Here is a 23,568-nt window from a genome sequence, read left to right as displayed (position 1 = left end):
AAGGCTAAAGAGAAACGCAGGCTCTTGTCCCTGTAGACAACCTGAACTGCAGAGTCCCAAGGCAGAAAGTGCAGGAAGGTGAGGCCAGGAAGGGCAGCCTTAGAGCCCAGGGCCTTGCAGGGAGGGGTTTGTCTAACTCTGCCTAAGCTCTCCTCTGCTGTGCTGTCACGTTCTCTTCTGGAGCTGCTGCCTGGGGCTCTGAGCAGGGTGCCTTCATAACTGAGGGCCCAGTGTGCAACTACGATGTGCTGACCATGTGCCTGGCCCACCCACATGAGAAAGATAAAGAGGGGAGGTGGGGGGAGGTGGGGCAGCGGAGCGACCAAACTGCTGGAGGGAGCCAGGGCAATGGAGTGCCAAGTGCCAATTCTGAAAACTCTGGGCACTCTGAAGGGGTCAGGTCAGCTGTGCTGGTGTGGCCAGGGAAGTCTTCCTGGGGGGAGGCAACACTGGAGTGGGGGCCTGAAAGTGCAGGGGTGCTTAGACAGGCAGACAGAAGGGAGGTTGTGCAGACCTGGAGGGCTGGGCTCCACTGTGACCTGCCCGAACTCCCCAAGGTCACTGGAGGAGAGGGGGAGAAGCAGAAGGAAGCGTATGGTGTGAGTGCCGGAGGCGGGGAGGCCTGTCCTGCACCAGCCCCTGTAGCTGCTTCCTCTATCTACCACCAGGAGCTCAGCTCAGAGGCTAGGCTCTCCACTCCCATAGACCTTGCCCAGCAGGCCCAGCCCACCTGCCTGCCTGCCTGGTCCTGGCTTGGCTCATTAAGCTGTTTACAATTTGCTGTCCTGTCTCCTGAGTCCCTGTCTCTGGAGGCCGCTCCTGGGGTCTCCCTTGGCGACTCCTCACAGTGCCTTCGTATCAACAGATTTCAATTACAGGGATCCCCACCTCCTTCTTTCCTTGTGGCCCTAGCCCTTGTCGGGCTGGCCATACAGCAGAGAACATGCCCTGAAAAATAGGTAGGGCTGCTTTGGTCCGATGGACTTCATTACCAGTTAGGCAGGAAACCAGATGACACAGAACAGAGCCAGAGAAGTAAGGTCTCCTGAGGGCTCCTGGCTGCCTTGCAGACAGTCCCTGGCATGCTCAGACTCCAGGGCGGGGCCTCTGACCTGCAGACAGGCCCACAGGTCTGGGGGCTGCAGTGCACCCCTTCTTCCTAGCCTCAGCATCCCTGGGCAACTGTTTTACCAAACATGGTGCTCCCCAGACAGTCAGCCAGCCTATGCTCTGGCTATAGCGTGGCACCACACCCGCCCACTGCCCTGATTTCTTGACCTCCTGGCCTTGACTGCTAGGGCCCCAAGGTGCCCACCCATCTGGGCCTCCCCCCGCCAGGGCTGGAGGAACACTCTCTGTTACTGGACTTTCCTTGAATTCTCACGGTCCAGTTCACCACCCCAGCAAACAGACCTAGCTGTCCCCAGTGTCGAGGCCCCCCTCTCCCATCCCCTCAGCTCATTTTCTCTCCCTCCCGATTTCCCTACTCCTCTCATCTCCTCTCTGCCTGCTCTTGACCTCTCCTCCTACCTCTCTGTCTCAGCTTTTCTCCCTCTCCTGTCCATCTCTCTCTACCAGCCCCCACTCTGTGCTTCTCCCGGCAGGCTCCAAATGGAAAACATCTGTTCCCTGGAGCTTTGCAACAGTCCCTTTTATTGTTTTTGTTTTTTTTTTTTCTGAGGCATCCTGATCTAACCCTGCACCCTGAGCTGGTTCCAGTCTTTTGGCCAAAGCAAAGCTCCACCCCACCCCCAGGTTGGGGGATGAACTCACTTTTCACCGGCTATTTGCACACCCTCTTTGCAAGGAGGGCCTTGCCCTTGGACTAGTTCTAAGCTGAGGAGCAGGGGGAGGGAGGGCCCAGGGTCACGTCTAAGGCCTTTCAGGAGCCTCCCCATGTGAGAGTGCACTTGGCACTCAGGCTAAAGGCAGAGGCCCCTCAGGGAAAAGCTTAGGAGAGAAGTTAAGGTTAGGCCCTTAGCTAGCCTTGAACCCCAGAAGGGATCACCAAAACTATCCCCCTAAAGGAAACAGGTGTCCTCCTCATGGAGCAGACCATCAGGACATATGGACACCCAGAATAAAGGTGACAGAAGGGAGGCGGACAAGGAAGGAAAGCGAGAGACAACCATGGAACCGAAGGAATAACACTGAGAATCCGAAGGTCTGAAGGCATTTTGCAGGTTGGTCTGAGACCCTCCATCCCAGGGACCCAGAGAGGGGGCCCAATTTACCTCAGGCCACAAGGGAATCAAAGCTGCAGGGCCTGGGCTCCTGACTTCCTGTCCCTGAATGCTCTCCTCACTATCTCTGCAGCTGGGAGGAGGGGGTGCAGGCAGAGGAAAGAAGAAGAAAAAGCCAGAGCAAGAGAAGAGGGTACGTGGGAAGGAGGCACAGAAGGCAGGAGGGAGAAGGGCGGGGAGCTGGGACAGAGGGGAGCGTGAGGGAAGACAAAGAGAGGGATGAGGAGGAATGGAGGAAAAGCACGAGAGGAGGTGGGCGGGGGGCACTGGTGAGGCTGTTTCTCCCTTGACTGCAATGTTATAATAAACATGACCGTCAGACACTGTCCTGGCCACCCACCCCAGTTCTCCAGTCTGCCCAGCTGACAGCGCGGCAGCCATTACCTGCCAGTGCCCAGGGCCTCCTGAGTACTGTCCCCATAGAAGGCTGGGTCTCCCATTCTGAGATTCCTTGGGCAAAGGGTTTCTGGGCACAGATTCAGCCTGGACCAGTGGGGTTACTGGCTCTTGCTCGACGGATCTGTTTAGCAGTTGGAGCTCTGTGCCCAGTGCCCAGACGTGGTGAATCCGCCATTTGGGAGCTGGGACTCGGGCCAACTTCCCCCCGCTGAGGGAAAGCCCATGGCCGCCCATGAGTGCCCTGGACTTCCAGGTTAGGGGATCTCTTCCCTACATCTGTCTTCCTTTCTCTAGCACACTGTTAGCTCCCAGAGACATGAGCTTCAGTGAAAGAGGGAGGTGGGCCATCTTGCTCTTCTGGAAGGCACCTCTCGACACACAGGATCCTGGAGCATCTGTTAGTCCTGGTGCCTCTCCCATCATCACACAGACCCTCTGCTAAAGAGGCAACATTCCTGGAACGGATCTCTCAAGTGGAAGCCCTCCGTGATGCTTCTCACATCTGACTGGGATGGGCGGAGGCTTGAAGAGGCTTGAAGAAGGGCAGCCCTTCATTCAGTAAGTGCTCAGCAAATGCTGGCTGGTGATGCCGGTAGCTTATGGAGTGCAGACTGCTCCAGAATCCTCCCATTCTCAGAATAAAGAACCTGGCACACTTTCTTCCTTCCCTTTCTGGCTGTGGCTGCTGTCCCTCAATCTATCCCCACTTTCTCCTATAATGACAGAGCCCCTGATTTTTAACAGGGCTTATAGGCAACCAGGATGGTGACATTTCCCACAGTCCTATGCAGCTAGTTGCTGTCATGTGACTAAGTTCTGGCTGGTGGATCATGAGGGGAAGTGATTAGTGCAAATTCCAAAATATGCCCTGACTGGGAGGGGGTGTCCCCTTCTCCCACTCTTCCTGGTTATGCCTGGGAAGGTGAATGTGGTGAAGAGCCATCATAGATCACAGGGGTGAGAGTGACTCCCCAGGTAGAGCAGAGCCAATGAAATGGAAGGAACCTGGGTCCCTGGACCAGGAGAGCACAGCTGTCATCCCAGTCAAGGCCTCCATCTCTGAGTTGTTACAATGGCTTCTGAGTTGTTACAGTGGCTTCTGCAAAGTAGACGCTTGCCTTGTTTTTCTTACAAAGTGTCTACTTTGCAGAAGCCACTGCCATTTTGGATTGGTCACACACACCCAAACTTGTCTCCTAATGCCACTCTGCCCAACCCTTACTTGGCACCACATTCGTGGCATTCAGATTTTGTTCTTGAGAGTTCTCTGTAGGCTGAGTATCTAGGATAACATCCAGAGAAGAAAGGCTAATGTGCAAGTTATCGAAAGGCATGTGTTTACACCGATAATTCCCAAGCCTAATTACAGGCTTACTCCTTCCCTGGAGTTACCAGGATGCACTAGCATCCGGAGCATAAAGCAGCATACTTGAGAAATGCAAGCAGGTTTGTGAAATGCAAAAATGTGTTCATTTGCTGATGGTAGTAAACAGCATGCGTCATTAAACCAAAGGCCTTGGGAACTCTAGAGTAGGCAATGCACAACTCCGGATCTGATCGCCGGGTTGCTGATGTGCCCCTTGAAGTTCGTGAAGGCCCAGTGTGGGCAGCTTCCTACCCCAAGCACATGTAGGGGTCGGGGCTCCGGTGTGCCTCTTGGGAGCTGTTACGGCTTCATGTCTTAGCAGATGACAGGGGGCTCTCTGCCTAAGGGGAGGCCTTTTTTAATATCCCTCTGGAGTTTTCAACATTCCTTTTCCTACTCAGGATGCAACAAGCCGGCTGTGGAACACAGCTCCCACACATCCCTAGCATCCTAAGGGACCCTCCTATGCTAGCTGTGGCAATGTTTGCATTATTAAAATGCTTCCCTGTTTAGCCTGTAAATCCTGGCCCAACTGTCCCCCTCCGCCACATTCAGAACCTATGGTGGGGGAGTACTGCATGCTAATAGGACCATATGTGAAATCCAGGCAGTGGGAAACCTCAGATTCCCAGGTAAACACATTCTGCCTCTGACTTGCAATGTCTGCCAGTCTCCAGAACCATCTACTTGCAGTGTCTTCTGCATCTCCCCTGGATGTCTGTAGGCGCCACCCCCTGGGTAGAGATGGGCACTCAGGGTAACCAGAAAACAGGCAAGGAGTTTCACTCGGGCAGTTCTCGATCAGAAGGCCATGTTGGCCTGGTGCGTTTCTAGGATTCCACTTATTATTTTTTTTTTAATTTTTTATTTTTGAGAGGGGGGTAAGGGGCAGAGAGAGAGAGAGGAAGACAGAGGATCCGAAGCAGACTTCTGCTGAGGGCAGAGAGCCCGATATGGGGCTCGAACTCACAAACCATGAGATCATGGCTTGAGCCGAAGTCAGACGCTTAACCGACTGAGCCACCCAGGAGCCTCTAAGGATTGCACTTATTCTGCTACCTTCCTTTTTCTTCTTCTGCTGCTGCTATTCTGTGTCATTCAGGTACATTGATGGCCTTGATTCTTTCCCTTTTCACTTGAACCCACCTCTCACCCCGGCTTAGATGAAATTCTCAAACCCAGCAAGTGCCTCCCTGGAATCCTTAGTGGAGGCTCAAAGACGGTCACCACTGGGGGCCATCCTGCTTCTGTCTCTAGCACGACTATAGTGGATGGGACAGAGACCAGGCACCATTTACTGGTGTCCCACGCTGCACTAACTGCTTTACACACGTCAGCTCATAGCTCATGATCAGGACAGGCAGAAAGGGGCTGGCATTAGAATCCAAGCTCTGTGGGGCACCTGGGTAGTTCAGTTGGTTGAGTGTCCAACTCTTGATTTCAGCTCAGGTCATGATCCCAGGGTTGTGAAATCAAGCCCTGAATCGAGTTCCACACTCTGGAGGCTGCCTGAGCTTCTCTCTGTCTCTCTCTCCTTCTGCCCCTCTGGCTCTTGTCTAAAATAATAATAGGGGCGCCTGGATGGCGCAGTCGGTTAAGCGTCCGACTTCAGCCAGGTCACGATCTCGCGGTCCGGGAGTTTGAGCCCCACGTCGGGCTCTGGGCTGATGGCTCAGAACCTGGAGACTGTTTCCGATTCTGTGTCTCCCTCTCTCTCTGCCCCTCCCCCGTTCATGCTCTGTCTCTCTCTGTCCCAAAAATAAATAAACGTTGAAAAAAATTTTTTTTTTAAATAAAAATAAATAAAATAATAATAAAAAAAGAACCCAGCTGTGTGTGACCCTGAAGCTGCCTGCCTCCCCAACACTAACTGTCCCTCAAATTCCCCGGTGGCAGTGGTGCCAGTTACCTATCAAGAGGCCACCTGAGGGTCAGTCAGTTAGGCATCTGACTTCTGCTCAGGTCATGATCTCACGGTTTGTGGGTTCAAGCTCCACATTGGCCTCTAAGCTGACCGCTCAGAGCCTGGAGCCTGCTTTGGATTCTGTCTCCCTCTCTCTCTGCCCCTTTCCCTGCTCATGCTTGGTCTCGATCTCTCTCTCTCTCAAAGATAAGTAAACATTAAAAAAAATTTAAAAAAAATAAAGAGGGAATGGCCATCCCAGTGTTATCAGCCCTCTGCTTTCAATGAACTACACTGCCAGCCCTCACCTCTTCTCTGTGAGCCTCTAGGGTTTGAGTACTAACTGGTTTTACTCAGGGGAAGATGGGCAAGAAGGAGGGATGGGCCTGTTTTTGAGACTAAGAAGGCTATCCATCTATGTGGTCTTTCTTCAAATCTTCTTACACTTATATTTGCTGACAGACAGCCTCTCCCAGGTAGGCAGGCAGGTCCTGTCCCCATTTGGTGCAGAAGGAAGCCCACAGCCAGACAGATTAAGTGACTTTTCTTGGGCCAAGCAAAGAAGAGCTGGAACCAGGGCTCCAGGTTTCTGATCCCCAGGCCTTTCCATGAGTACTACAGTCTACCCAGGCCTTGGCAGGGGCCCTCATAGCCCCACACTCCTTCCTCCAGGGCAGCGCACAGCTGAGAGGCCTGCAGGCGGGCAGGTGGGTGTCACTGGGGCCGGAGACACTCACCAGCCTGGAGCCAGATCTGTTCCAGCGTGGTCCACAGCTGCATGGGGCCCTGCTTCAGGACTGAGCTCGGCACAGTCAGCTCTGACATGGCCTCCTCCAGCCGGGAGGCTGCGATGGATGATGCGCGCCGAGACCCTGCAGAGCAAGAGGGGAGAGGGCTGAGCAGCACAGTCGGAGCAGTGACTGGAGCAGCCCCACGGCCGGGCAGCTGCAAAACAGCTCACAGAGCACTGGGAAGGGCCCTCCTTGTACCCTCACCCATGGCTGGGATTGAGGAGTGTCAGGCAGCAAGCCTGCTTCCAAGAGTCTATCACTAGAGAAGATAGTCATAAATGCTGGCAAAGGTGCCTGCACTACTGAAAACAGAAATGATCTGAATGTCTAACGATAGGGAGTGATTCAAAATAAGTGAGGGTACATTCATACAAGACCCTGCAGTCATTAAAATAATGACACATATATCTGGAAACCGATGTAGAAGGATGTTCACATTATATAGTTAGGTGAAAAACAGCATGTTAGAAAAGTGTATGATTATTTATTTATGTTTATTTATTAATTTTGAGAGAGAGAAAGAGCATGAGCAGGCAAAAGGCAGAGAGAGAGAGAGATAGAGAGAATCCCAAGCAGGCTCTGTGCTGGCAGCACAGAGCCCATGCAAGGCTTGAACCCATGACCTGTGAGATCATGGCCTGAGCTGAAACCAAGAGTTGGACGCTTAACCAACAGAGCCACCCAGGTGCCCCTGGTCACATTTGTATAAGAAAGAAATAGGAACCTAGAGAAAAGGTCTGAAAGGGCATTATTAAGGTCTGGATTTTGAAACGGTGGATGATTTTTCTTTTCTTCCTTTTGCTCTTTGCTTTCTGTTTTCACCAGTGCATGTTATCGTATCTGATATAGAAGGGTCCCACTTGAGGTTGTGCTGTGAAGGATCTTGGGTAGCAACTCAGGTCAGACCCTGTGCCCTCCGGAGAACCTCCCCGGTGGCAGTTCTGGGTGACACGGGTCCCTGTTGAGGATATATAAGCCATTGACATTTACAATTCACATGCAGGTGAAATGTGAGCACTTCTCTCTCTCTCTCTCTCTCTCTCTCTCTCTCTTTCTTTCTCTCTTTTTCTCTCTCTCTCTCAGAGGCAATAAAGGCTCCAATAAACTCAGGAGACCTGGGGCAAACCACAGATGGTTTCAGTTTATAAGACAAGTGCACGTGGAGTCCTAATAATTGGCTCATGGTTCTTCCCTCCCTAACTGCAAGGGCGCTATGCCCTCCTTCACCGTTCTCTCCTTGGAGCCAGCAGCTCCACATTCAGCCCAGCGCCCCCTCAGATGTGCCTCCAAGTCAAGTCAGGTGCAGGGCTTGGCATCGGAAATCAGCTCCATCAGTGACAACAAAGGTGCATCTCGGTTCATGTCCGCAGAGGTGGAAAAAATGAGCAATGCCACTAAACGCAACTGCCTCACACTCCATTCGGGTGACTAATTCTTCTTGTGCCTTTGCTTTTCTGCTTTAATCAGGGCCTCCTTTCAAACAGTTCTCTATGGGCTTAGAGTTATAAATTTGAGCTCAGCTCATTCCTTTCTACTTGACTCCACTCGATCTACTAAGGACATTTTAATGGCAGACATTGGCCTTGAGTTTAGCCTAAGGGGAGATGGTTTCTGTGCTCCACAGTCAACTCTCCACCCTGGCTCTCCTCTCTGCACCCCTGCCCAGGAGGCTGGGTCCGTCCCTTGCCTGCTCCAGCAGTCCACTTTCCGCCCCAGAGCCAGGATGGGCTCAGAAAGATGCCCGAGGGCAGCTCCTTAGTTTCTTAGCACCAGGCTCTGGTGCCACGGCTGGCCAAGAGGAGGGTGGGTTTGGCCAGACTGGGAAGATGCCACTTGCCCCAGTTTGTGCTCAGGCTGGGAGAGGGAGCGGTGGGCCCACATGGGCAGCTGCCCACGGGCACGTTCTTACCGGAGTCTGCATCATGGGCATCAGGCAGAGTCAGATGCATGCCACTCTGCTTCTTCAGTGTGACACCCTCACCAAGGCTCCCATCCTTTTCCAGGCCTCTGAAAGGCAAGGGAAAGCCAGGCCCCAGTGAGGCAGAGGGCTTGCAGGGAGAACAAGGGAGCCTTACATCAGGCAGGGTCTGAGGCTGAGAGTTTAGGCCTGGGAACGGAGCCAAAGCTAGGACCACTAGGAAGGGTGGAGACCACCAGAGATGGCAAGACAGATCGGGCCTCAGGCTTACCCTAGAATCTGGCTAACCCCAGAAGCTACACTGACATGCTGTTACTCCCCAGCATGTGTACACACCCACACACCCACACACACACACACCCACACACACACACACACACACACACACACACACACACCACCACTATGTGCCCTTGGGGCCATCGGTCTCCCCGCTAGTCCTTAATACTACCACATTTCATCCCTGCAGCTAACATTTGCTCATGCAAACCAAGAATGTTCTTGCTGTTTGTTCTTCTGGTCCACACAGCCCCCCACCCCCGTCCTTTAGAACCCAGCCCAGAGACCCTCATACAGCCAGAAAGCCTCCTGTGCCCCTCACAGCTGCCTTCTCCCCTGCCCTCCATCAGCATGAATCCAGCAGCACATGGGTTAGAAACTCTCCCTCCTCTGAAGTCAGTGATGGTAGAAGCTCCCCCAGGACAAAAGGAGGTCTTTGCTACCTTTTGCCACCCTCACAATGTCCAGCAGAGTGCCAGGCACAGAGCAGGCACCAAGATCCAGCTTCCAAGGAAAACTTGGTCTTCACGGGCTACCAGAAATACCCCCAGCCCAAGCCCCAGGGAAGGAAGGCCCAGCCACCATTCTGCATCAGGCACTCTACCTTGGGCTACCAGGGTAGCCCCAGAAGAACCAGAGGGAGGGCCCTGCGGGGGCAGATAAACAAGCATGGTACTCTCCCCTGCCCCCAATTCCCCAGGTCCTTGTGGTTCCCACACTGCTAGGGAGGTTCCTCTTTTCTCAGAGTGGGGAAGCGGGGTGGGGGGAGCCACAGCTCAGAAAGGCAGCACAGCCTGTTGTGCCCATCCTGGGGCACACATACCCCCAGCCACCCCGCCTACTTCTGGGGTTGCCCTTGAACCTGCTGACCAGGGAAGCCTGGAGGAGGGCCAAGGTAAACAGGGCAGGATAGATGGCAAGCCCAGCCTGGGGCCAGAGGCTTCTGACCTTCAGGGGGTGTTAAGATGATGGTCCCAATCAAGAATGCCAGGGCCCAGGGTGTCCTTGTCATTTTAACTCATGCTCACACTGGCCTGAACTTGGGCCTGTGGGTGCACGGCCATGGTGCAGACATTAGAGGAAACCATCCACAAAACACAGTAGGTCCAGGTTGATGCCTTTCCTCCCCACCCTTTTCTGCTCCCAGAGGCACCAGAGTGCGGTGCCAAAGAGCCAGAGACAATGGCCACCCTTCCTTAGCTGTGGGACCCTCAGCAAAGCATTCTAAGTCTTACTTTTGTCATCTCATTGTGTGCAGTAACAAGCAGAAGATGCCTATCTCATGAGTTTACCATGAGGAGTACAGGAGACAACATGGGCAGGTGCCCAGCGGAGGCAGCTTCTTGTCTCACCATCCCTCCCAGCCCAAGAATGACTCCAGAAACAGCCCATCTCAGGGGACTTTTGTCACTTGGTTCTAGGCCAACATACAGCATTGCTCCTATCCTGAAGAACCTGGCAGCCACCAGGGGAGGAGAGGTGGGGAGGAGAGTCCATGATGAGCACTTCAAAACACCTACATCATGAAGGTTGAACTGAAGCGTCCAAGGCTGGGTGACTGCAGGCTCCATGAAGGAAAGCATCTGAGCAGGGCCTGGGGACAGCATGGGCTGGCCCAGGTGGAGCTGAGAAAGGAGGGTGTATGGGTGAGGTGGCTAGGCCAGACCTTCAGGCTGTGGATTCTGGCCTGTCCTCAGCTGCTCCAAAGCAGATTTCACAAGTCCTAGTTTCTGCTCTGTGGCTCCAGGTTCAGAAAGAATGCTTCCTATTTGACTCCAGGCAGCTGGCCTGGCTGAGCCCTGCCCCGCCCTGAGTGGGGAGCTATGGGAGACTTCCCAAAAGAGGTGCCTGGGGAACCTAGGAGGAGCTCCACCAGGCCCTCCTATCACAGATGAGTGTGTGAGTGGTGACTTAAACAACCCTAGCAAGAACCCACAGCCCCAGCCCTGGAGAGAACACGGGGCAGCCCCACAGTTCTGCTGCCTGGAGGGGAGGCCCAGGATGGGCCCAAATGCCAAGACACGGGGCTGCAGCTCAGAGAGGCACCACAGAGACCGCCTGGAGGAGCAGGCAACCAGCCATACAGCCAAAAGGAGGTTCCTGCCACCTCTAATGACAGCTCCATTCTGTAAGGGGAGCCAGACTATACACCTGCAGGCTCAATGAAGGAGTGACTGTAGCCAGTGAGTGGCTGAGCAAGGGGTATCTCAGTGCAGGCCCTGCTCATACCAGAGTCTGGTCCTCACCCCCATATCACCCAGCTGTCAGACAGCTCCCCATTCCCTTTCTGAAAAGTCCCTCACCCCAGAGCCTCCTTCTGGCAGCTTCCATTAACTGGGTCCTGCTCTGCCCTGGAATCTCTCAGACCTTTCAAAGCCCTTCAGAGTGAGGCAGACTCTAGTTGCCCAAGGGTTTTAACCTCATTGGATTACCCTGGAGCCTCCTCTGTAAATTTCACCACCAGAGAGACATGCCTCTGGGGATTGTGAAACCCTTTAGGGTTCCCAGAGTCCCTGTGAAAATGCAATCACATCTACCGGAGTGGGGTCCCCTAAGGCCTCCGGGAGATGATACAGCCAACAATTTCAGGGAAGGGGAGGGAGGGAGGACCAGAGGACCAGGAAGTCATGGTGCACCTGCCTGGCACAAGGCCCTTTTCTGCTTTGGGCTGCATGGTGTCCCAGGAGATTTGAGCAAAAACTTTCAGCAGATTCAATCTGCACAAGAGTTCCTATCTGGCCCAGGAGAAACCCAGAGCCCAGGCTGGAGGCTGTGGCAGGAGACAGGATAAGTAGAGATGGTGGGTGAGTGGGGAAGAGGGGCAGGCCTTTAAGGAACTCTGCTTCTTCCTCTTCCCTCTAGCTTCCAAATGGAGCCAGGAAGAAGCAACCGGCTCAGGGCTGCGATTCAGGAGACCCAGGTTCAAGCCCCAGCACTACCATTTACCAGGTGAGTGACTGGCAAATTCTCTAAGGTTCCTGAGTCTAAGTTTCCCTCCTGGGGTGAGAATAAAATCTGACAGTGTATAATATGTAAGTAGCAATCCCAGAACCTGGTCCAGATGCTCAATAATAACTTCATTCTTACCCCTCGGAACTTCAGTTTCCTAAACAGGTTCTTTGTGTCCTCACAGAGGATTGTCAAAAGGTTAAAATTAGCCTATGGATGTAAAAGGCCCCAGGAGCAGTAAGTAGCACACTCTGATTCAAATATCGTCACCACCCCCAGGCATCATGACCACTCAGCTGTGGGCTGTTGCCCTGGCAACCACCCCCTGTCAGTGCTGCCCTCCACCCCCTGGGCGACCCCAAGGATGATGATGGCCACTCACCCCAGCTGGGAGAAGCTGTACAGGGTCTGCCACAGCCGCAGCATTTGTCTGCAGGTCACAAGGGCTTCCTCCGGGCCTTTCAGGACCTGCTCCAGCTTCACCTTGGTGAACATCAGGCTGCAGGGAAGGACAGGAACAGTTAGCACGTCCCTGAGAGGGCCCCCTTTCCCTTGGTCTTCCTCCCAGGCTGGGAACCCAAGGGATTCTGCCCCACCGTGCTGCCCACTCCTCTCATCCACTTGGCCCCTGATCAGATACTCTCCTGCCCCACTCTCTGAAGCACTGTTAGGTGTGTCTGCTAGTCTTGCTTTGTTTGTTCCTCTTACCCACATCCACAGTATGCACCATCCTCAGTGACCATGTGGCCATTTTTATATTCACACACCCCACAGGCCCCCAGTGAACCTTGTATATGAGAGACCCAGAAAGCAATTGCTCATCCAGGAATGGAGCTAAGCAAGGAACTGAAAAAGAAAGGTTACCTAAAGGGCAGAGTTGTGCTTTAGACCTTGCCAGCGCACAATAAATGCTCAATTAACATCTCCTAAACTGAACTGCAAACTGTTTCCTGACCCTGGATACATGAGGAGTGTCATCAGTCATGTGTTACTTTACCAAAGAATTCTTCACTGGATTTCCTAAAACAGCCAGCTTCCCTTATATGTGCAATAGGATTCAAGTGACACCAAGTCCTATTCAGTCGCCATTTAGGAACACAGTTGCTCTGCAAAGGGAGGCAGCAACTTCAGAATCTCTTTCAACCTGAAAACTGGGCGTCCTCTGAGGTCAGGATGCTGCTGGATGTGGGGATGTGGCCCTGAAGGGGGCTGGGAGGAGAGGGGAAGGGCTGTTCCCACCAGAAGGTGGGACCACAGGAGGGGCCGACAGCTCCCTTCCTCTGTCCTGGACATAGCAGAGACCGTTAGAACACTGCTCACCATAACTGGGGCGGGGGTGAGGGGCTGGGAGACCTGCTGTGCCAGGTGTTGACCTTTCAGTTGTCAGGGAGTATTGGGGTCCCAGGGGAGGGTCAAGGCAGCCGGGGACATTAAGGACATTCAAGGCAGTGGCGATTCACTAATGGCTGTGGAAGTACTGCATTCTTTATACTGTGGGTACTGCCAGCCACACTGATGCACACCAGCTGCCTGGGCAGCATGTGAACTTGGCTGAGCCACTGAGACCCAAACAAGGCTGTGGCTCTGGTTCTCACTGGGCGGTGAGCGTGAGGCCCTGTTAATCCTGGCATCGCTGTTGGGACAAACCCACATGACTGTCAGGCCCTGTACTTGATCGCTGCCCGGTTAGTTCTGCTGGACCATCTGAGGTTGGCACACGGGCCCTCATAGAAGTGGAGTCCTGCATCTAGACAGGGTGCATCCTGTGATCTGAGGCTGGAGGCACCGTACAGGGAGGCCAGCCTCCACCTGGGAGCTTTCCCCTCTGACCTTTTCGTGCACTTGGAGCCCTGGCCTGAGACCTTGTGCTGAGACCTGGGCCTCCAACCTGATGAAGGACGTTGATGGCCTCACTCTGCTCCTTGCTTCTCACACCTTGTTTTTCTTAGATTGTGACTTGCTGCTACAGAATGAAGATCAGAGTGGAATTTGCCCCAGTTCTTTTTTCAGAGGAGGAGGTTTGAATTCTGGCCAATTATTATTTTTCCTCCTCACCTTTCCTCAAAAATGCATGTGCATTTTCTGCCTCTGCTCACAGGACCCTGGCACCCCCACCCTCCCCTGGCCTCATCTCTCCATGTTCATCCCCTTTCAAGCTTGACCTTATATCCCACCTTCTCCAGGGAGACTTCTCAGACCCTTAGGATGCCTTGTTCCCTTAGAACATCTACTAGTGAATTGCCTGGCTGGCTTACAGGGAGGCCTAGGGAGGCCAGAAACTGGGGTCCCCACAGTTTAGACTGCACAGGCCTGGGCAGGAGCATGGTCTCTGCATCTTGGTGGGCAGCTGCTGGGGAAAACTGGATCTGCCATCCCTACTCTTCCTTCCTGGATTCTCGAAGGGTCCAACACTCCACAAGTATTAGGAACCTCTTCTTCAGGAATATTGAGTAGAAAACATGATTTCTGCTTTCAAGATAACAATTAGTGCTAAAAATGACAAATTGCCCAGCTAATCAGGTGCTGATTATCAAGTGATAATCAACTGGATCAGACTCAGTGCAATGAAGGAAGAGATAAGGGATCTTGCTGGGGCTGGTGTTTGATGAAAAGGAGGGTGGCTCAGTCAGTTTCAGCTCAGGTCATGATCTCACGGTTTGTGGGATTGAGACCCAAGGGCTCTATGCTGTTGGGCACTGTGCTGACAGCGTGGATCCTGCTTGGGATTCTCTCTGCCCCTCCCCTGCTTGTGCGCACATGCTCTCTCACTCTCAGAAATAAATAAAACCTAAAAGGATTAAAAAAAAAAAAAAAGGATGGTGGGAAGGCACATGGTTGGGAGTTGGGGGAGAGGTAAAGCATTGGGAAGGGGGGAACCAGTGGCTGGAGAAGGTGTTGATGAGGTGTGAAGACCCCTTCCTGCCGGTGTGGGGAACATCCAGGCTCAAGTCCATTCTAAGGCTGCCCTCCCCGCCCCCCTTCAGACAACCAGAGCAGCAGAGTCCCCTGGACAAGGCCACTTAGGGTGGGGCTAGGCTGGTTCCTGGGACAGCCCTCTGGGCGGACCAGCCCCGAAGCATTGCCCTGGTACCCCATCTCCCCAGACATGCCTCCTCTTCAGCTCCTCTCTGCCAGGCCCAGACCCCCTCCTGTTCCCTGCATCCCTGAGAGCCAGGATGAGTGGCAGACCTGACCACACCATGTGCCTAGAACAGAAGTGGCTAAAAGCTGAGCTGGCATAGTGTCTTCTACCAACACAGGCTGTTATCCTCACGGCTGCTGACATTCCATTAGTGTGAGTGACCCAGAACGGAATTTCTCAAGCAAACCACATCCTTTCTGGGCTGGAGCAAGCGCTCCAATAGTCACCCTCTGGTCAGATCCTTCACTCCCGGATCCTGGGAGGCTCCAGATTAGCTCCTGAGATCTCCTTAGTATCACAGTTCAGCAGTGCCAAGAGGGAATTTCCTCAACAAAGAACCCTGCCCTGACTGTCCATGACATCAATTCAAGTGCCTTTGTGCAGCCACCTTCCATTCCCGCCTCTCCTCCCATGCCCTTGGGCACCCGCGTGCTGCTCATATGGGTATTAGCAACCTGAACTGGAGGACAGGCTCCTGGACTCATCTGTGTCCTGCTTCATGTCATCGCTCTTGCTAGGACTTCCCCTTTCCCTCCAACATCTGGCCAACTCCCAACCAGATGTCACCCTCTGACCTTCTGTGTGTCCCTGTGGGGGTTGTACACATACCCCTTCTGGAGAGCCTTCACTATGTTGGACTTGGTTATCTGCACACCTGCTGGCATGCCTCCAATTCACTGCTGAACTCTCTCCCCTGCCCTCCCCCACTCCCTGTCACAGCACAGGGCTCCTCTCCGTCCCCTTGGCCAGGATGGGTGGCCCAGTTCTTTGCACAACAGGACAAGAAGGCTGGCAGAGCACTGGTGTGCCACTGTGGCTGGTGGGCAACACTTTCCAGCCCACACAAGAGGCCAGAGCCTCATCAGAACCTGGTGCTTCCTGGGCACCCCACCCCTTCAGCCCAGCCCCTGGCATGCCTGCTTTATACACCAAAATGAATCTAAAACGTCATTTGAAGAAAGGATTCTGAGACTTGAAAAAAGCCCACTATTTTAATTCGGTGGTTCTAGTCCTCCTCCAGCATGACCACCCTTGCTCTTCTCTGAATATTCAGTAGTTTTTACTTAGCACTTACACAGTATAGACTTATATCTCTAGATATTATCTATCTATATATGTGTTTTTATATATTTATCTTTTTGCCACATAGGCTTATGAGTTTAATAACACAGATAAATTTATATCAAGCATATCAAGCATTTTTAAATTCAAATAATCTGGACACAGTGTGTGTCTGGTCCCGCCTACAGATGGTAAAACTACTATTTATGTTGTCCTGTGTCCCACCACGTGTCTCCACCTGGATGGCAGGTACTTGCAGGCCAGGGCCCTGCTTCCCACATCAGGGTCCTCCTCGCCTCTCCAGTGCCCGGCACAGAGCCGAGCGCATGGTGTCTGCTTAGTTTGTGAAAATGTGTGTTGTTACAACCATCTGGCCACACTCAGGGGTCTCACAGTCCATGTTAAATCAGAGCTGATTTCTACCACCCCCACTTCCCACTGCTGGGTCTTGGTTAGGAGGTAGGAGAGGAAATCTGTTCACTTGGTGCCTCATAACTGCAGAGTGGGCTGGACTCATGTAGCCAACGAGCAACGTGCTGGCCGAGTCTGTTTTAAGCTGTCTGGAAGCAAAGTTTTACAGAGCCTGGGAAGCAGCAGGGGGTTCTGGGTAGGACATGAAGATGTCTGACTCTTTGTGATTCAGGGTCTTCATCCTGGAAGACAGTCACCCAGGCAGAGCCAGAAGTACAACCAAGGGATGTCTCTGAGACAGGAAGGCCCAGAACATGGGCACCTAGCAGCCCTCTCACACCCTGACGGAAGCCACTGTGGGAGAGGAATGGCCACGCTGCTGTTCTCAGACCCTGCACTGTGATGTCGCTCAGAGTGGACAGACACTGGCCTAGGAGTGAGAAACCTGAGCCAAAGCCCCAGCTCTGTGGTCACCCAGCAGGGAATGTCACAGGTTCCAGTAAAACAGGAGTGAGGTCTCCCACTAGATGAACTGCAATGACCTATAAGCAGCAGCTGAGAAACTGCAGCTGCATTCAGTCCTCAAGCATGGGCCTGCTGAGGCTGTGGGAAGGGACTCTTGCTTTCACACTGCTGGTGTAGATGAGCTGGAAAAGCAGTTTCTAGGCCTCATGCCTCTGAAGGCTCCCAGAAAACCCCTGAACCTCATGGCCTGTTTGGCAAGGCAGGGGGCCCTCCTCGTGGCTCCCGGGACTTAAGAAGGGTGTGAGAAAGGAAGAGGACAGGAGGGGATGGACGGAGCCCCAGCCGACTAGGTTGAAGCACCCCCTCTTGCCAGCACTTTCCTGTGTGTCAAGCTGTGGAAGCCCATACCGAATAAACACCAAGGTCTTACAAGACTGAATGCTCTTCCCACGCCTTGCATCTGAAGGCAGATGTGAAAGCGAGTGTTCTCTCTGGGGAGAGGAAGGAGCAAGAGTCTATGTAAACACACCATGTGCTCTGTCCTGCTGCAGGGGTGAGGCTGCTGGGCCTACAGGAAGGAGTCCTGGGTCCTGGACTCCACAGTCCTGTCCAGTCGAAGTGGCATGTGTGCCCTGGTCCTAGTAGGGAGGCCCAGTGAGGCCACAAGGCCACTCTCCAGGAGCCCACACTCTCCCAAAGAATGCTACCTGAGCCATGGTAGTCCACACTGGCCATCTCATGCCCAGGCTGTGTGCTCCCTCAGCCATCATCCTCCCCACACACTTCATCTACCACTGTGCTCTGATCAAGGCAGGGACCTGCCACCTCCCGCATCACCTGCACAGTCCAGCACCCTGGGGGCACGGACAGATGCTCAGCTGACCCGAACAGAGCCAGCCCCTGCTGGACCATGAAATGTCTCAGCCTGGCAGAGTCTGTCTGCAGCCCTCTGCATCTGGGCCAGCCCTCCTCTTGTGGGGGAAGACAGAGACCAGCAAGGCCAGTGTCTCCGGGTGTCACCACGGGGCATCTCTGACCATCTTCCCAGTCGCTCGGGCCAGCAGCTGATGAAGGAGGTTCTCAAAGAATGATGGTCAGCCTGGCATCCTTCTCCTCCCTCTCTTCCTGGGCCCTGCCTGGCCCATGTTCCTGGGGCAGGATCAGCCTCCTAATTATTTGTCAAAATGATTAAGACTTGGAGCTGTTCCCATCTGAGGCAAAGACAAATCATTTTTCTTCCCACTGCCATAAAGAGGAGATATCTTAGGGTGAGCCTCTTCAGAACTGGGTGAACGTGAGCCTTTCCAAAAAATATATTTTTTTAAAAAAGAATTATTTTGTAAATGGGGGATATTTTTGTGAAGATGGCTCTAGCTAAGCAAGCAATAGCCTGGGGTCAAAGGTCATCTTGTCCATTTCCCCTTTCCAGGAGCCTCCAATCACTTTTCCTGTGTCCCCTCCCTGGCTGCTCCCTCCAGCACCCCATTCCTGGAGGTCGGGGAATACCAGCAGAGAAGAGCTGGCTGCAGGGAAGGATGTGGGCCGTGTGGGTGGCAAGCACAACAGGTCCACATTTTCACTTCCATATTCCTGAAAATGGCTCCCTATAAAATTCTCAACATATGTAATAAACACCTGAACATGGCCATTGCTGTCTACTGGAAGGACCCACCTCTGGCCCGTGCCTCGTTCCCCATCAAATGGGAGGAAACAGACGGTGCAGGTGCACTCCCAGGCCCTGGCACCTCCTGGCAAGTGCCTTCACCTCCCTGGGACAGTAACGGAACCACCCAGGAAGGCTGCTGGGAGGAGTAAGGGCAATAGAGCCTATAAAGGCAGCCCTGGTGCACAGCCACCCCCCGAGACAGGTCTCCTGAGTCCACACCATCATTGCCAGTCTTCCGTAGTGGACCCTGTGACCGGCAGGGAACATGTCTTTCTTCTCTTTGTATCCCCAGTGCCTGACCTAATGTCAACAAATCTGCTGAATAACAGAAGGAGGTTGAGCCATAGGGACTCACTGAGGCCTCTGGAGAGTTGTGGGCATTCCCAGATTCAGAGAAGTCCCAAGAAGACAGGCTGCATCGCCCTGTGGAACTGTTCATTCTTTGTGGTCCCACCAGCCCCATCCCTCTGGCTCCTGACCATTGTGGGAGCCTTCCATGGTGGGGGAGGGGATGGCGGCAGGTGTGGCAAATGCACAAAAGGGGGAATTATCTCTTTAAAGGACAGTAATTAGTAATTCTGGCTGATGGCTGTGCTGTGCTGTTTTAATGAAGAGTTCTATTTTTACAGAAAACACATAATTGAGTGAAAAAGCAGGCTATTCTTTGAGTCAGGCGGCCACGCCTCTGGAAAGTCTAACTCCTGGGCCAGGAGGCCAGAGCCTGTACACGGCACCAGGGATACACAGGAATTGGGCCCCACCTTACATGCCCCAGGTCCGACTCAGTGCTGAAAAGCAGGGTCCCAGTCTGATGATTCGAGTCAAACCCTGGTTTCCCTTTTTCTAGCCATGTGACCACCGGGTCAAGTCACTTTAACTTCTCAGAACCTCAGTTTTGTATCTGTAAAATGGGAATGACAGCATTTTATACAGTATTGTATACCGGCCGGGGAGAGGCAGGGGGGAGGGAGGGTTGTTATGTGGAAACAATGCACATTAAGGCCTAGCAGGGCGTTCTTACTTGATAAAGCGCAATATCCAGGTTTGCCCTACCTGCCATTATTCACCCAGCCTCGATTACGATGATGACGTACAGTTTGTTTACTTATGCCTTCATTTGTAAAGTGAGAGTAATACGGTTGCTCTATCTCCTGCGGTCCCTGAGGGGATCAGGGAGTTAATGCATTTAGAGTGCTTAGAGCAATGTCTGGTGCAGAGCACGCACTGGGCGCACTGCTCTCTTGTTATTATCGAAGCACACGGGGTTCGAGCGTCTCAGGGTTGTTCAGCCCGCCACGCGGCTTGGGTTCTGGCCTCTGCTCTGCCCTGTACCAGCTGTCTGACCCTGAGATATCATCTAGCTTTCCCATTAGCTTCTTCATCTTTTCAAGTAGGAGGGCTGCAAAGAGCAAAAAGTAAACACACCCAAACAACAAAACAGGGTAAGTGGAATGAGGGCTGTAAGACGCCAACATCCCTGTGGGTTCCCTCCTTCCCTCCAGAGTAACAAACAAAATGATTCCTGTGGTCTACCCGTTGGAGGGTATACTGCGGTGTGTGGGTGCCCGGCTGTGGGTCTCCCACAGGGAGGAGGGGGAGGCAGGGTGCAGGCCACAGTCTGCTCTGAAGGTGCTTCCATCACCACGGGGAAGCTCAAACTGTATATCCCAGGCAATCAGGGAACAAACTAGAAGAGAATCCAGTACTCAATGGAGTGGTTCAGTTTTGACCAACAGGAGTGAGGGGTGGGGGGCTTTCAGGGTAGCTAGAGAGGAAGGCTGGCCCAGCAGGGATGAGGACTTGAAAGTGGGGCAGGTTGCCCAGCTGACTAGGCACAGAGGCCCCACCCACGGATGGGAAGGGACAGGGGAAGGGAAGAAGCAGGCCCTTTGGTAGGAGTTGGCTCACCTCCTTGCCCTCATTCAGGCTGTGGGGTCACCAGGCTCCAGCACCTGGCTCTAACCAGTGGCCCAGGAAGCCAGGCAGGTCCTGGGCAACACAGGTCACATACACTCTACCAAATTCCATGCCTCTGAGAGACTCCACCAGGGAAATTAACTGGTTAAACTCACATACATGCTCTTTGAGGGTGTTATCTTAAAGTGACTCTAAGAGGAGTGACCTCCCTGAAAGGCCATAGTGAAGCCCAGCTTTCTTCCCTTCCCAGAGACTTACCCCAAACATGGAAGGGACCCTGATGACAGCTCTTAGCTGTAAAAACCAATGATTTTACCTTGGGTCTGGAGGATTAAATGACCCATGTACCCTAATCTTTTAAGGCTCACACTGATCCCTCACCTCTTAATGAATTCATTCAAAGTGAACCGATTTTGGGGCACTTGGGTGGCTCAGTTGGACAAACATCATCTGACTCTTGATTTTGGCTCAGGTCATAATCCCAGGGTTGTGGGGCTGAGCCCAGTGTTGGGCTCCGAGCTGAGCATGGACCCTGCTTAAGACTCTCTCTCCTACTCTCCGCCAAGCCCCGCCCCCCCCTCCCTTGCCCAACCTACCTCCCTGATAGCCAGCAAGCTTCTGATTCCTGAAATCAGCTCCTCCTTGCTTCAAAAGTCCTGCCCCTGCCTGGAGAATAGCCTCAGGGCATTTCTGAGAGGGTTACCTAAACTCTCTGAGGGCTGGCTGCATGGCAAGGCCTTCTTTTTTTTTTTTTTTTTTTCCTGTTTATTTACTTATTTTGAGAGAGAGGGAGAGAGACAGGGAGAGACAGAATCCCAAGCAGGCTCCTCACTGTCAGCACAGAGCCTGATGTGGGGATTGATCCCATGAACAGTGAGATCATGACCTGAGCTGAAATCAAGAAGGACACTTAACCGACTGAGCCACCCAAGTGCCCCATGGCAAGGCCTTCTTATCTGTGCAGACCCAAGGCTGACCCGGCAGGCCTCCAGGCCCTGCTTCCCTCAGCTACTGCTCCCTCCAGTTATCTCCAGATGACTCTACAAACACAAATGCGTGATCTTGAAAGATAAGAACACAAACCATGCAGAGCCTTTCCATAACCATTCAGGAGTGGAAGCACATCCAGAAAGAAGGTCCCTAGGTGGAACAAAGGTAGGCTCCCAACCTAGTATAAGACACCAAGAGGCAAACACCTTCATCTTAGTCTATAATCTCAACCCACTGAGCACACACTTGGGACCCTACGACCACCCACTGTAGCAGGGAGGCCAGCCCTGCCTCAAGGGCAAGAATGCCCTCTCTCCCAGAGGCAGAAAGGCTTTCTCTTGGGGCTCGGCCACAGTGCCTATCTCCAGTAAATGTTGTAAGCCAGGAGATCAGGGAGTGAGGATCAGGAAACCAAGGGCTAAAATCACTTCAACAAGTAAAGAATTCCTTTTGGAAAAAACTGCAAACTGTTCCTTTCCTTTCTCTCTACCCCAAACAAACAAAATAACCTGGGTCATCTACCCGCCTGTCTGAGCACAAGCTGACTGCCATGGGGAGACTGAGGACTCTGTCTGACTACAGTGTCACACAGAGCAAGATCACAGGAGGCTCCACAGAACAACCAGTGAAGGGAAATGCTGAATGTCAAACCAGCTTAGCTGATGAGGAATTGACCTTTGGGGAAGAAAGTGCTGGTGCCAGTGATTACGCCTGGCTTAACACTTCCCTCAGCCACATGGCCTGCAAGTTTAACCCCTGGCTCTTGTCCTCACTGGGGGCTGTGGCGGCCAAAAATGTTTAATGAATCCAGCAAAGTGATAAACTATGTTTGTGTTAATACCTTTGATTCCAGCCCCCTCACTGGAGTGTTGGTATTTTAAGTGTCTTTTTGATCTACTACAAGTCCCTAGTAAGAGCCATCCAATAAACACACTGGGTTTAAGTCAGAAATGTTAAGACAGGCCCGGGACTCTGATCCTTCTGCCTGGTGGAATGCACGGCTAGAAACATATCCCATGCAACCTGAGAAAAAGGTGAGGCAGGCCAGGTAGATCAGAGAAGTGCCCTTGAGGCCATAGTTCACCTTAACTACAATCAGCCAACATCTGGCCCCAGCTCATGCCTAGTTATCAGCTCACACATTTTCCAAAACAGCCTAGGTTTCCTGGGGGAGATGGCCGTGCCTATAGTTTGTTTATACATGACAAGCTCCAGCTTGTTGAGAGGGCCATATTATTCCTGCACCGGGGGAGTGCGACCGGACTCTGATGCACCTTCCCCTAGGATCTTCCAAGTCCCCCAGATCCTGGGCTGGGCCAGGCAGAAACTCCCAAAAGGGCCTAGCCTGACCCTGCACCCACCAGTCCACCCACAGTCTGGGCTTTCAAAACCGGTCTGGCAGGCTGCCAGACATGGGGTGGGGGCAGTGACTGACAGGCTGGTTATTGGAAAGCTCCCATCATTAGCCTAGGAATTTTGTTTGGTTACCATGGTGACCCTCACTACAAGTGCACTGACTAAAGCACAAGGAATCTGTTACCTAAAACCAGTGCCCATGGAGCCCCAGCTTCAGGAACCATGCTTATCAGTGGTCCGTTCCCCTTGACCCCATATTCCTGCCCCTCCCCAGCAGAGCCTCCCAGCTGCCTCCCCTAGCCTGGATGAAGAGGAAGGACTAGCACAGGCAGCCTCCAGCTCACACAGGACAGAGACCGCTCACATTCCACCGCCTGGCTGGCTTGGAACCCAGGTCCAAATAGGGAGTTTGCTGCCCCCCTGAGGCCCCCTGCAGGCTGGCCAGGGACAGCCCGACCAGCACATGTGTCCAGGGCTTAGTCAGAAGCCCTCAGGATTTCAGGAAGCTGCTCAGGGTGTCTGGTTGCCCCCGTGCCAGGTTCACACTGTCCCCGCGGGGCCATCAGTCTCTGCCTCATCACGTTTCTGCCTTTTAAACCCGAGCTCCATTAACTAAAGGTCATCCCACAGCACAGAAATCAAGATCCTCTTTGCTTTTGCTTTCTAATCCCTGAATTTAGGGGGATTTTCAGAAGTTCAGCTCCATGAGGG

At 53.1% G+C, this 23,568-nt stretch overlaps 1 protein-coding gene across 2 annotated transcripts in view; it reads right to left on the bottom strand.

Annotated features, from left to right (window-relative positions):
* TTC7A (tetratricopeptide repeat domain 7A) overlaps positions 1-23,568 on the bottom strand; it is a 126,770-nt gene that overhangs the window by 15,352 nt on the left and 87,850 nt on the right. For both annotated transcript variants that reach the window (XM_047851897.1, XM_047851898.1), the window contains 3 exons: positions 12,231-12,347; positions 8,612-8,709; positions 6,649-6,783 (listed from right to left, as the gene is read on the bottom strand). In XM_047851897.1, the coding sequence (XP_047707853.1) occupies positions 6,649-6,783; positions 8,612-8,709; positions 12,231-12,347 (350 nt within the window). The remainder of the gene's footprint in view (positions 1-6,648; positions 6,784-8,611; positions 8,710-12,230; positions 12,348-23,568) is intronic.

The sequence above is a fragment of the Prionailurus viverrinus genome, chromosome A3, assembly GCF_022837055.1.
Source record: "Prionailurus viverrinus isolate Anna chromosome A3, UM_Priviv_1.0, whole genome shotgun sequence".
Taxonomy (NCBI): Eukaryota; Metazoa; Chordata; class Mammalia; order Carnivora; family Felidae; genus Prionailurus; species Prionailurus viverrinus.
The sequence above is the reverse complement of the archived record's forward strand: the minus strand, read 5'-3'. Positions and strand labels throughout refer to the sequence as shown.